The 13,972-nt window shown below is 35.3% G+C and overlaps 1 protein-coding gene across 1 annotated transcript; it reads left to right on the top strand.

The window, feature by feature from the left end:
• The first annotated feature begins 9,416 nt into the window (after positions 1-9,416).
• On the top strand, positions 9,417-9,983 carry LOC149518747 (uncharacterized). Its single transcript, XM_089760384.1, has one exon. The coding sequence runs from the start codon at positions 9,417-9,419 to the stop codon at positions 9,981-9,983; it is 567 nt and encodes a 188-aa protein (XP_089616510.1).
• The last annotated feature ends 3,989 nt before the right edge of the window (positions 9,984-13,972 follow it).

Here is a 13,972-nt window from a genome sequence, read left to right on the forward strand (position 1 = left end):
CTAACGAAACACTTTCACTCAGATTGAACCAATTCCGTTAGTAGCCTGTAATGGGTGAAGATCGGGGAGCCTTACTAGTCTATAACAGACGATGATGTGAAGAATAGTTTGGGAACCTTTAGACACGTAAATCTTAACCTGGCATATAGTGAGCCGTAAGATCCAACTTTAGGATAGAGCCATATTGTCCCTTCTACGAGAAAATTACCTAAATTAGGACACTATATATATTCTGTTATGCTTGTTCATTCATTTACTCAGTTTTATCTATTCGTTTTATTTACATTATTGATTTATTTTATTATCTTCAATTTTGTTACATGCATCATATAGGTACTATATTTCTAGAGGGTATTGTTTTGGACCAATCTTTAGTAAGAAAAACTTTCAGAAAACCTAAAAGATGTCATCCATGTGTAAGAGTTACTTAGAGGTCAAGAGCCATTCAAAAGGTACTTAGAGAAAGAAAGGAAATTGCTTAGTAGATGGTCACATATCAGTGTTACCACAGTCAATGCATATAGATCTCAGTTAGAATAATATATCAAAATTGAAAGCCATTTGAAAACAGTGGAGAACAGAGAGAAAAGAATCTTTTTCAAAAAAATACGGGATGTGGCACTACTTATGTCAGTGAAGATTGATGAATAGTTGATGAGAGCCGCAATACAGTTCTGGGATCCATCTTATCGATGCTTTGTATTCAACCAAGAAGACTTGGCCCCCACGATCAAAGAATATTCTTCTTTACTTCAGATAGAGTCTATCAATCAAGATAAAATCTATTGAAAAGAGCATAAGACTATCGGATATAGAAAGAAGATAGCCAAGATCATGCAAGTGGAGGTTGAAGAGATAGACAAGCACAAGAAAGAAAAGAATAGGGTTGAGACCATTTCATCAGCTTTTTTACTCGAGTACATAAGAAAGTATATTGATACTGATCAGGGGTTTGATGTGTTTGCTTTGGTCGTCTATGGATTGATGATATTTCCTAAGGTTTTAAGACATATAAAAACATCAGTGGTGAATTTCTTTGAGCAATTAGATAAAGGTATAAACCCTTCACCAACTATTTTGATAAAGATTATTAGATCACTTAATTTTTATAGAAGAAAAGGTGAAGGATGATTTATGGGGTGTGCTCAATTACTTTTTGTTTGGCTTAGAAGCTATTTTTGAGGAAAAGAAAAGACATCATTTTGGCTATTCTCCATTCACTTAAGTCATATCAAGGAGTTTATTGCTAAAGAATGAAGGAAATATTGGACAAAAAGTCAATGGTTGGCATTCTTTTTGAAGCTCACTAGCGATGATATAACATGGAGGGCACTATGGATGCTTTCAATGGCCATATTATATCGTTGTGAAGATGAGTCATGGGTATCTTTGTTAGGAATATAGGGGACAGTGAGTTACGCGCCCTTTATGGTTCAAAGACAATATGACTCATGATAGTTTATCCCTATGACTCATGGACTTAGTTCACTCGAGTTTGATTATGGGACACCCGATTACGTGAAAAAGGTTCATGAAATCATCAAAGTATGAAAGTAAGTCAACCGAATGAGTCCAGCTAGATTTGCAGATAATGTTGCAAAAGGTTACCTTACCTAAAGGATAAAAATGGTTAACGAAATTACCAGTATTAGAGAAATTGCCAGCTCCTATTTCAGTACCAGTATTATCAACTTTTGAGATCACTCAATGGGAGTTTGAGATTGAAAAGAAAAGGTTAAAAAAAGAAAATATGGTTATGATGGATCAGGTCAACCAATTAAGATATAATTTGATGATGAGAGATGATGTAGTATAAAAGTTGACTAAAGAACGAAAAGTATTGAAAGAAGATCTGTAAAATCTGTATCAAGAAAATAAGAAATTGAGATTGGATAGTAGACCTTTGAAGAGATCTAAGTAAGATATGGAAAAACTACGAGATATGGTGGAATATTGAAAGAACAGAGCTCGAGAGAACAAAGAAATAATCTCCACACTCACCAAAGAATAGCATGAATGGAAAGAAAAACTTTTAGGAGCTTCTGAAAAGGTAGCAAGGCACCAAAGAGAAAGTGAAAAGCTAAAAGCTGAACTAAAGAGGGAACAAAGCAAGAACTTCGATTTGCAAAGTGAGAAAAAAGCCTTAATAAGCTTGGAACTTCAATTGACAAGCAATCAGAGTCATATAGACAAGATTTTGACTGAGTGGCAAGATAGAGAAGATTATTGGGTTCGTACTTACAATATAGAGGTAGATGCTCGAGAGATATGGAGAGCAAAAAGTTTAGGGAGGCAGCAATACATCGAACATCTAACTACTCAAATCTACAAGGCTGTTCGAAAAGCAAGCAACATGGTTGAAAAGGCGAAAGCACTGGAACAGAAGATTGTACCAACCTAAGGCCATAGTCAAAGATTATTGCACTTTTTGTATGAAGCTAGGGAGTAATTTGCTCAAGTCAAATATTTTTATGGCTTTAATGTAAGAATGATCGGATGATGTATAAAGACTCCCATGGTTAATGAAAGTTTCTTTTTGTTTCGATCGATCCAAGACAGTACCTTAATTTGTATTTCATTCATTTCGTGCATTCATTTTCATACTAACAATAATATTAACGACATTATATCATGCAATCTAATTCATGGTTAATAAACTAAGGTTCAAGAATAGCAAAGCCAAGGAACCAAAATTCATCAATTTCGCATAGATATAATACTCCTTCTCAAACTCGAGCCATAGAAGAAGAGAATATAGCTAGATTTGAAAAGGTAAAAAAGAAACAGGAGAAAATACGAGAAAGAGTGATGAAAATATAGCAAAGCATCGAAGCACAAATGACTGAATTAAAACAACTGTTGCTTGGTTCAATGAAAGGAAAAAGAGTTGCTGACGCATCAAAAACAAGAGATGAGGTTAATATAGAAGAGCCATTATACCTTTCGGGATTCACTCCACCTCAGGTTTAGGTTCAAGTTCCTCAAGGTATACACATACAACCACCAAGTGCACAACCTTACCCCTATGTCAATCATTCTGCAAATCAACAACTGACCTACTTGAATACCAATTCGGGACCCATCCCAATCGATCCCATCATGGTACCAAATCTTGACGACCCTATTGAACAAAAAAAGTCTCATGAAATGTCAAAACCTGTTATAAATTCAAAAATTCAAGATAAGTATGACCAACTCAAAGAGAGGCTCAAAGCAGTTGAAGGTAATAATATTTATGGGGTTATTAATGAGCTCAGCCTAGTGCTTGACTTGGTTATCCCACTAAAATTTAAGATCCCAGATTTTGAGAAATATGATGGGACAAAGTGTCATTCTGCTCATATCACCATATTTTGTAAAAAGATGATAGGTCATACCCATAACGATAAACTATTGATACACTATTTCCAAGATAGTTTGACTGGTTCAGTAGCTAAATGGTATGTGCAGTTAGATCGAAGTAGGATCAATTCATGGAAAAACTTGGCCAAAGTTTTTCTTGCCCAGTATAAACACGTCTTGGATACAACCCCTGATAAGCTATCATTGTAAAATATGGAGAAGAAATCAATGAAAACCTTCAAGGAATACGCACATCAATGAAGGGATGCAGCGGTTCAGGTTCAACTGTCACTGACGAAAAAAGAGATAATCGTGCTATTCGTCAATACATTGAATGCCCTGTATTATGATAAATTGGTGGAGAATGCCACGAAAAACTTTTTTGACATGGTAATATCAGGAGAGATGATAGAGAACACTATCAAAAGTGGTAAAATTGAAAGGTCTGAAAAGAAGACAACAACTTTAAAGAAAAAAAAGCAAGAGACATATGTGTCACTCACAGAAATTCCCCACACCATCCTTTTGTCCCGTATAATCCATATCCCCTTTACTATCTACCATAAACCAAATCTCTCAATAACCATACCATTATCGGCACCCCAACAATCGCTACCCAGACCAAGTTTTAGCATTCAATCATCTAATTACACCTCTACACCTCCAGCTCGACTGTTTACCCAACCAACCTACCTAAACAATAAAAAAAAAAAACTCACAGAATAGTAATAATCAGGAAAGACCTCATTTTGACCCAATTTCTATGTCTTACACCGATTTGTACCCTCAATTAATGATAGGCCACCTTGTCACTCTTACTTATGCGAAATCATTAAGACCACCTTACCTAGGTTGGTATGACCCTAACGTCAAGTGCGATTATCATTACGGAGTTACAGGACACTCTACTGAAAATTACACGGCATTTAAACACAAAGTGCAAGGTTTGATAAATGATGGGCTTTTATCTTTTGATACTAAATTCAAGCTAAGTGTCCGTGGAAACCCTTTGCCGGATCACACCGAAAGGAAAATCAATATGGTGAGTAAAGAAAAATATGTGAAGATCAAAAGATGCACGGATAAAGTGAAGACCTTTTTTGAACGGGTGTACGACTATTTATTAAGATGGGCATGATTCAATCGTTATTTTTAGATGACAATGGCAGTCATGAAGACCCTGATTATTTTTGTAAATACCATGGAAAAACAACTGGACATTCAATCCAAAGTTATGAGGTCTTTAAGCAAATATTGCAAAGCTTGATGGATAAGGCAAGGCTATCATTGAATTCTATGATGAATATGATGGAAATAGTGTGAATACAGTGGGTGACGAGCGTCCTAGCAAGTTTTTTATCCCTAAACCCCTCACTGTTTACTATGATGAAAAACCAGAACCCCTAACTAAGAAAACTATCTTCTCTCCCAGAACATCAATGACCATTCATGTCCCTAGTCTATTCCCTTATCAGACCAACAAAACAGTCCCATGGCGATATGATTATGATGTAGTAATACGAGGGCCTAATATGACCTCGAATAATCCAAACACGGAGAATACCGCCAACATAACGAAAATAGGAAGAATGACCCGAAGTGGTCGAATTTACACTTCTGAAATGTCAGAAAGGGCCAGAAAAGGAAAGGTAAGATAGGAAAAGAAGACATAAGGGAAAGCCAAGATTATCAACCGGTGGTAAGCTCAAAAGTTCAAGTTAACAAACCGGTATAAAAAAAAGAAGCTTGTGAGTTTCTAAAGATCATCAAACACAGTGAGTACAGTGTGATGGATCAGTTAAATAAACTGTCAGCTCGTATTTCCTTACTGTCTCTACTACTGAATTTTGAGCCGCATAGGAATGCTCTGCTAAAAGTGCTTAACCAAGCTTATGTCAAGCATAACATTTCTGTTGAGAAGGTAGATCACATGGTTGGCAATATTATAGCCCCAAATTTTATCACCTTCAATGATGATGAAATACCTCTGAAGGGACGTGATAGTGTTAAGACCTTACATGTTACTGTCAAGTGTAAGTCTCACACTATGGCTAAAGTGTTGATTGACAATGGATCATCTATTAATGTTATGCCTCTGATGACATTGTCAAAGCTTCCAGTGGATCCTTCTCACATGTGAAATAGCCATATGATTGTAAGAGCATTTGATGGGGCACGAAGAGAGGTAATTGGCGATATAGAGATCTCATTACAGATTGGTCTTTGTACCTTTAATGTCATATTTCAAGTAATAGACATAACTCCAGCATATAGTTGTCTACTTGGAAGACTTTAGATTCACACGATCGGAGCTGTACCTTTATTACTACATCAAAAGGTAAAATTCATCATAGAAGGAAAACAAGTCTGTGTGGATGGTGAGAAAGACTTGTTAGTAACAAAGACTTTAACAACTTCCTACGTTGAGACAACGAAAAAAGTAATTGAATGTTCTTTCAGAGCTTTTGAAGTAGCAAATGCTAATTACATAAAAGAATGGTCAAGGATGTTGATTCTTTAATTGTCAAAAGCTACCAATATGGTGATCAAGCAGACTGCTAGCAAGGGTTGGCGAGTCGGGCAAGGCTTAGGGAAAACTCTACAAGGAATCACAAAAGCACTATGCCCGATTGAAAACAAAGAAAGATGGGGGTTAGGCTATAAGCCTACAGCTACTGATAAAAAGAATATAATGCTGAAGAAGAAAGAAAAAAGAATGGCACGCCTCAAAGGACAAAATTTAATTGATGGGAAAATGATGTTCCCTTATTTGTATGAAACTTTTTGTTCAGTTGGGCATATCTATCCTAGGTCGACAGGAATTGAACAAAGAGGACTGGTAATGGGATTAGAGAAAGCTTTCTCACGACTTCAAGTGAAAACGGATGAAGGAGTCATGCAAGATGAAGAGATCTTTTTTCCTCTTTAGGAGACTCAAAAAATGGTGTACCATTTTTGTTGTCCTTAAACCTTTTAACTTGAAAATTCTAATTGCTTTTGTCCAAGAGCATGCGAAGGTTAAGTGTATGGGCTTATTTTCATTGTCTTAATAAAATGATGAATGCAATGCATTTCACCTATACCATGTTTTCTATTTTTCATTTTTTTTTCTTTCGTTACCATTCTCTCTGCCCTTGCCAAGATCAATATATATTTCTTTATGATTATACCCATTTTCAGGTTTTCTAATAATGAACATTATGGATGACCAAAGCAATAACACTGGGTTTGATTTTAAAAATTTGACTCACATTAGCGAGTTTGATAACGATGATGATTCAGAAGACTATGATTTACCTCATGATCTACTGAAATGGATGGAACAAGAGAAAAAAATTATAGAACCCCACCAAGAATCAACTGACCCATTAAATTTGAGAGATGGTAACAATAAGAAAGAAGTCAGGATCGGTACTTCACTATCACCGATTGAGAAGCAAAAGTTGATGAATTTACTACAAGAATACATGGATGTATTTGCATGGTCTTACCAGGATATGTTAAGACTTAGCATAGAGGTAATTGAGCATATGCTACCTTTAAAATTAGAATGTCGACCAATACAATAGAAGTTGAGATGCATGAAGCCAAAAATATTGCTGAAGATAAAAGAAAAAGTAAAAAAATAATTTGACGTTGGTTTTTTAGAAGTAGCCAAGTACCCTGAATGGGTAGTCAATATAGTCTCAATTCTCAAGAAAGATGGAAAAGTTAGAATGTGTGTGGACTATCGAGATTTAAATAAGGTTAGCCCAAAGGATAATTTTCCATTGCCATATATTAATACCCTTATGGATAACACTGCTAAGCATTTCACTTTTTCATTCATGGACGTGTTCTCTAGCTACAATCAGATCAAAATGGCTCGTGGAGATATGGAGAAAACTACATTTGTGACAATGTGAGGGACGTTTAGCTATAAAGTTATGCCTTTTGGGCTAAAGAATGCTGGTGCCACGTATCAAAGAGTGATGGTCACTCTTTTTCATGATATGATGCATAAGGAGATAGAGGTATATGTTGATGACATGATAGCTAAGTCTCAGGAAGGGGAAGATCATGTTGTTAATCTCAGAAAGCTTTTTGAAAGATTACGAAGATACCAGCTCAAGCTGAATCTAACCAAATGCACCTTTGGTGTTAAATCTAAAAAATTGTTAGGGTTTATAGTCAGTGAAAAAGGTATAAAAGTAGACCCTGATAAAATTTGAGCCATTTAAGAATTATCAGCACCACGCACGTAAAGAGAGGTGAGAGGCTTTTTGGGGTGATTGAATTATATTTCTCGCTTCATATCCCAACTTACCTCGAAATATGATCCAATCTTCAGGTTGCTTCGTAAAAATAATCCTGGTGAATGGGATGAAGAATGCCAAAATACATTTAAAAAGATTAAAGAGTATTTGATAAACCCACCGGTGTTGGTTCCACCAGTTGCAGGAAGACCGTTGATTTTATATCTAACGATTCAAAATAAAATCGATGGGATGTGTATTGGGGCAAAGAGATGAAACTGGCAAGAAAGAGCATGCTATATACTATTTGAGTAAAAAGTTTATAGAGTACGAGACCAAGTACCCCCAAATAGAAAAAATATGTTGTGCCTTGGCTTGGACTACTCGTAGACTCAGACAATACATGCTCTACCATACGACGTGGCTAATATCAAAATTGGATCCTCTCAAGTACATTTTTGAAAAACCATCTTTATCAGGCAGGCTAGCGAGATGGCAAGTTATGCTCTCAGAATATGATATTGTGTACGTGACACAAAAATCCATAAAAGAGAGTGCAATTATTGATTTTCTTATTGATCGAACTACAGAAAATTATGAACCTATGAAGTTTGACTTTTCAAATGAAGATTTGTTGGTAATCTTGCAGAATGAAGATAAAGAGCCTATAAGAGAAGTATGGAAAATGTTTTTCGATAGGGCATCCAATATAATGGGGCATGGCATTGGAGCAGTGCTAATATCCCCAGAAGGAAATTATTACCCATGTACCACAAGTTAGATTTCAATTGCACAAACAATGTCGCTGAATATGAGGCATGTGTCATGGGGTTACAGATGGCCATTGAAAAGAAAATTGAAACACTAGAAGTATATGGGGATTCTTCCTTGGTAATTTATCAACCAAAAGGTGAATGAGAGATCAGGGACTCGAAACTAGTGTTATACCAAAAGCATATAGCTGGCTTGAGGAAACATTTTCAAAAGATTTAATTTTAGCATGTTCCTCGAGAAGAAAACTAGATTGCTAATGCCTTGGCCACTTTGGCAGTGATGTTTAAGTTAAATAATGGTGTGGGAATCCAACCCATTAGAGTACAAATGAAAGTTTCACTAGCTCACTGTTCAAATATGAAAGAAGAGGTAGATCGACAACCATGGCACTATAACATTGTACAGTATATCAAGTGTCAAAACTACCTAGAGCAGGCTTCAAAAAATGATAAGAGCATCATTAGAAGATTAGTAGTAGGTTTTATGCTTGATGGAGAAATCCTATATAAAAAGAGTCGAGATCAGATTTTGCTAAGGTGCGTCGATGCTGTGGAAGCAAGAATAATACTTGAAGAAGTACACGAAAGGATTTATGGAACACATGCTAATGGGCATATGATGGCCAAACAGATCAGGAGAGCTAGTTACTACTGGTCTACAATGGAAAATGATTGCATCAGTTATGCTAAAAAGTACCATAAATGTCAAATTTATGCAGATAAAATTTATTTCCCTCCAGTCCCGTTGCACGTCTTGACACCACATGGCCTTTCTCCATGTGGAGAATGGATGTGATCAGACCCATAACGCATAAGGCTTCAAATGGGCATCGATTTATCTTTGTGGTAATCGATTATTTTATAAAATGGGTGAAAGCAGATTTGTATGCTAGTATTACGCGATCAGTGGTCTATAGATTTATAAAAAAGAGAGATAATATGTCGATATGGTCTCCCGAAAAAGATTATCTCAGATAATACTAGCAATTTAAACAATAAAATGATGAAAAAATTATGTGCACAGTTCAAGATCAAGCATCATTATTCAGCACCATATCACCCAAAAATGAATGGTGCAGTGAAAGCTGCGAATAAAAACGTCAAGAGAATATTGGGGAAAATGACTAACACATATAAGGATTGGCATGAAAAATTACCTTTTGCTTTGCTTGCCTATAGAACATCAATCCGAACCTCCACAGGGGCCACCCCATTTTCACTAGTGTATGGGATGGAAGCTGTACTGCCAATTGAAGTGGGAATTCCTTCTCTGAGGGTGTTGATGGAGACAAAATTGGATGAGGCAGAATGGGTTCAAGATCGTTTCGAGCAGTTGAATCTTATTGAAGAGAAAAGGCTCTTAGCACTAAGTTATGGACAAATGTATCAAAGAAGAATCATACGAGCACATGACAAAAGGATACGACCCCGATGCTTTCGTGAGGGCGAATTGGTTTTGAAAAGGATTTTGCCATATCAGCATGACAATAGAGAAAAATGGATGCCCAACTTGGAAGGTCTATATGTGGTAAAAAAAGCTTTTTCTGGTGGGGCTCTGATCCTTACAAAAATGGACGGAGATGAATTGCCAAGTCCTATAAATTCAGATATTGTCAAGAAATATTTTGCTTAAAAAAAAGAGAAAAAATATAAAAAAAATAAAAAAAATAAAAAAAAAATAAAAAAAAATAAAAAAAAAATGAGAAAAGAAGTGGTTCAGATAGAAAACCTGAAAAGGGCGGTTTGAGTCAAAAGGGGGTCATTTAAGCTAAAAACCTATAAGGGCGGCTTGAATGAAGTTGGAACTCGGAGAAAGTTTTTTTCAGAGAACGAAGGAGTGGCACCGAATGGACGAATTGTCACCATAATTAAAAGAGATGACTTTTAGGGGGCAAGTTCTCATTAGTCACAGATGTGGGGCAAATATTGGTCATATGAAATCACAGGTGACAAGATCGCAAATGTAATGAGTTTTTAGGAAAAGACCTGGTCCGAGTAGGTCGAGGTCATACAAATGTTCATTATTTAGAGAATTGATATTCGATTTTTGAAATACTTTTGAATCAACTATTCTTTATGTCTCAAAAAGCTTATCTTTCTAAACTCGAAATATCCTATTACTGATCGTATTGCACAGCCAACTTTGAACTTGAAATCATTACATTTGTCATTGAAAATTAAGATATTGATTGATAAAGTTCATAATAAACCAATGCACTACTCGAAAAGAGAATGCAATATGAGGATGACAAAAATAGTAACACGGGGGCAAAAAGAATGAAAGAAAATCGATTGATTACTGAGGACAAAGAGGAAAAAAGGGATAAAGAAAAAAAAAGATTTTAGAGCGACTAAAAGCTAGATGGGTCCATCATGAGACAAAGATTTTTGATTAAAAATTGAAAGAGTCAAAAGGACAAGATTACTGGAAGCAACTTTTAAAGTTTGAAAGAATTGAATCAAAAGTTGAATTAACTTGGATGAAATGCATGATATAATTCGTTGACGGCATCTTTGTCTTTTCATTCATCACAATCATTGCACGCATTACATGCCTCTCGATAAGTTGCATAGAAGGTTTCTTTATGAGATATCAGGAAGAATCAACATTTTTCTTTCTCGAAACAAAGCTGATGGCCTTGAAGATGATATGTTAACACAATTTTTAAAATCGAAATTGTTGGTCTATGAAGTACCCAATCTCTTATTTCTCAACTCACAGCTCAGTCTTATATAGTTCTCCGACTTGCGGTTCAATCTCAGTCATCTTTATCTTTTGGCTCGTGGTTTAATCCCAATCATTTCATTATTTTTTTGACTTGCGATTCAGTCCCAGTCATCTTTAATCTTTGACTCGTGGTTAAATCTCGATCATTATATTATTTCTCTAACTTGCGGTTCAGTCTCAATCATCCTTAATCTTTGACTCGCGATTTAATCTGTGTCATTTCATTAATTCTCTGACTTGTGGTTCATTCCCAATTGTCTTTAATCTTTGACTCGTGGTTTAATCCTGGTCATTTTATTCTCTAACTTGCGGTTCAATCCTAGTCATCTTTAATCTTTGACTCGCGATTAAATCTCGATCATTTCATTATTTCTCTAACTTGCGATTCAGTCTCAGTCATCCTTAATCTTTGACTCGCGATTTAATCTGTGTCACTTCATTAATTCTCTGACTTGTGGTTCATTCTCAATTGTCTTTAATCTTTGACTCGTGGTTTAATCCTGGTCATTTTATTAATTTCCTGACTTACGATTTAGTCCCAGTCATCTTTAATCTTTAACTCGTGATTTAATCTCGATCATTTCATTCTCTGATTTGCGGTTTAATCCCAGTCATCTTTAATCTTTGACTAGTGGTTTAATCTTGGTCATTTCATTAATTTTTTTACTTACGATTTAGTCCCAATCATTTTTAATCTTTGGCTCGTAGTTTAATCTCGATCATTTCATTAATTCCCTCGACTTGCGGTTCAGTCCCAGTCATCATTAATATTTGATTCGTGGTTTAATCCTGATCTTTTTATTCTCTGATTCGTGGTTCAATCTCGATCTCTTTAATTTAAAATCGTAGTTTAATCTCAATTGTTGTTGTTATCTTCTGACTCGTGGTTTAATCCAGTCTCCTCATTTTTTACTTGTGATTCAATCCAAGTTCAATCTTGATCTTGTTATTCTTTGACTCGTAGTGTCGTCCCGATCACTTTCTTTATTATTCGACTTTCGGTGTTACCTTAATCGATTCTTTGTTTGTCAACACACAATGTCATTTTCTTTATCACTTGACCTGACCTAAAAAAAAAAATCTTCTTGGATTCTGGACAAAATTGTTGTCTTTGTCTTTGTTCTATTACTGATTATCAGTAATGTGCAAAGAGGGGCAGCTGTGGACATCAATTTTTGTCTCAAACTAAAATAAAATAAAAATAATAATATTACAAAATACGAAATACAAAAAAATTCCAAAAATAATACAAAATACAAAACAAAAAAATAAAAAAAAGTACCAAAAAAAAGAGAGAACAGAAGACAAAAAAAATCAAGGATAGCAGTGGTGCCATCCCCAGCACCACTGCCACCAGACCCTACCCTTCACCCCTCTAATTACTCCTTCCGTTGACAAATGTCAAATAAGACAGAAATGAATAAAAGAGGCATGGGGGTCAGTTTACATCCTGTGATCGAGCTCCATGTCCTTCCCTTCAAACGCATATGGTTGGAGCTCTATAAATAGATCTCCTAGCGAAGCCAAAATAGACAGAGAAGAAAGAGGGGGAGATTCTGTCAAAAATAAAAAAAAACCATAAAAAAAAATCAAACAGTCCTCCCCACAGGGAAGAACCTAGTGCCGAGAGCCCTTGCACAAAGAAAAAAACAAAGTCGATTTAAAAAAAAATGTCAGAATACAAAAAAAAAAGAGATCTGACTAAAATTTCACTAGCAGATCTAGGGAAGTGGAGACACTTTTTGATGAAAGGGACCTCAGATCTAAACTCAGGAGGTCGAGGGGAACATTTTGGTATTTTCTGGGAATTTTTCAACCATCGTCAACAACGGTCGGTGACCAGCGAACGACGGCAAAAACCACGGAAGAATGGTCGACCAGCCATTTGTATTTGGCTGGAGAGAAAAAAAAAACTAGAGAAAAGAAACATTTTTTCTTTTTGAAAAATGAAGGGAATGAATGAAATTTTTTTTTTTAACTTTTATATAAACTGTCAATAGCCAAAACGATGTCGTTTCAATAAAAGCCCAAAACGACGTCGTTTAGGCCAAGGAAGATTCGCACGTTGACCTGGACCCGACCCGGGGTCCGCGCATCCGACCCGCTAACCCGACTTCTCAGCGGCTCTGAACTAGTGTGATCAGATCGGACCGAACCGCTCCCTGGACCGCGCCTCAGCCGGCTCAACCGAACCTTTTTCAGTCCAACCGAACCGTCGTTGACCGGATTGGGTAAAAAAAAAATTTTTTTTTAATTTTCTAATTTTTTTATATAATATTATTTTGTTATTTTAAGTATTTTTTATATGTTTGTGCATGATAAGTTTTAAATTTGTTAGGATAAGTTTTTTTTTTAATTGTTTTAATAATAATAAAATGAAAGTAAGTAAGATAATAATTAAAATATATATTAAAAATGTTTAAGATAATAATAATAATAATAATAGAATAATAATTATTATTTTCCCTGCCTAAATGTTGGAGGGAATAAAAAAATATTTTTCTAAAAGAAATGATTCCACCTAGATGTTGGGGAATTATTATTAATAAATTTTCATAAAAAGAAATATATAAGAAACTTTTAATTAATTTTCAAAAATCGTTAAAATCGAACTTGCTTCGAAAATCCATCTAAATGTTGAGAATTTTTAGAGATGTTCATATTTTTTTAAAAAACGAAACCCTTAAAAATCTAAAATCCCTTAAATTCAAACCCCCTAAAATCCAAAACCCCCAAAATTTAAAACTCCCAAAATCCGAAATCCCAAACCTTTAAACTCTTAAATCCAAATCTCTAAAATTCAAACCCTTAAATTAAAACCCCAAACCTCAAATTTTAAATCAAAACCCCAAAATCTTCAAACTCTAAAATCAAAACCCTAAACCTCCAATATC

The sequence above is a fragment of the Durio zibethinus genome, chromosome 5, assembly GCF_047325235.1.
Source record: "Durio zibethinus cultivar Kanyao isolate XHJ-2024 chromosome 5, ASM4732523v1, whole genome shotgun sequence".
Lineage (NCBI taxonomy): Eukaryota > Viridiplantae > Streptophyta > Magnoliopsida > Malvales > Malvaceae > Durio > Durio zibethinus.

Coding starts and splice junctions, on each gene's coding strand:
- LOC149518747 (XM_089760384.1), top strand. CDS start 9,417: ATGAATGGTGCAGTGAAAGCTGCGAATAAAAACGTCAAGAGAATATTG.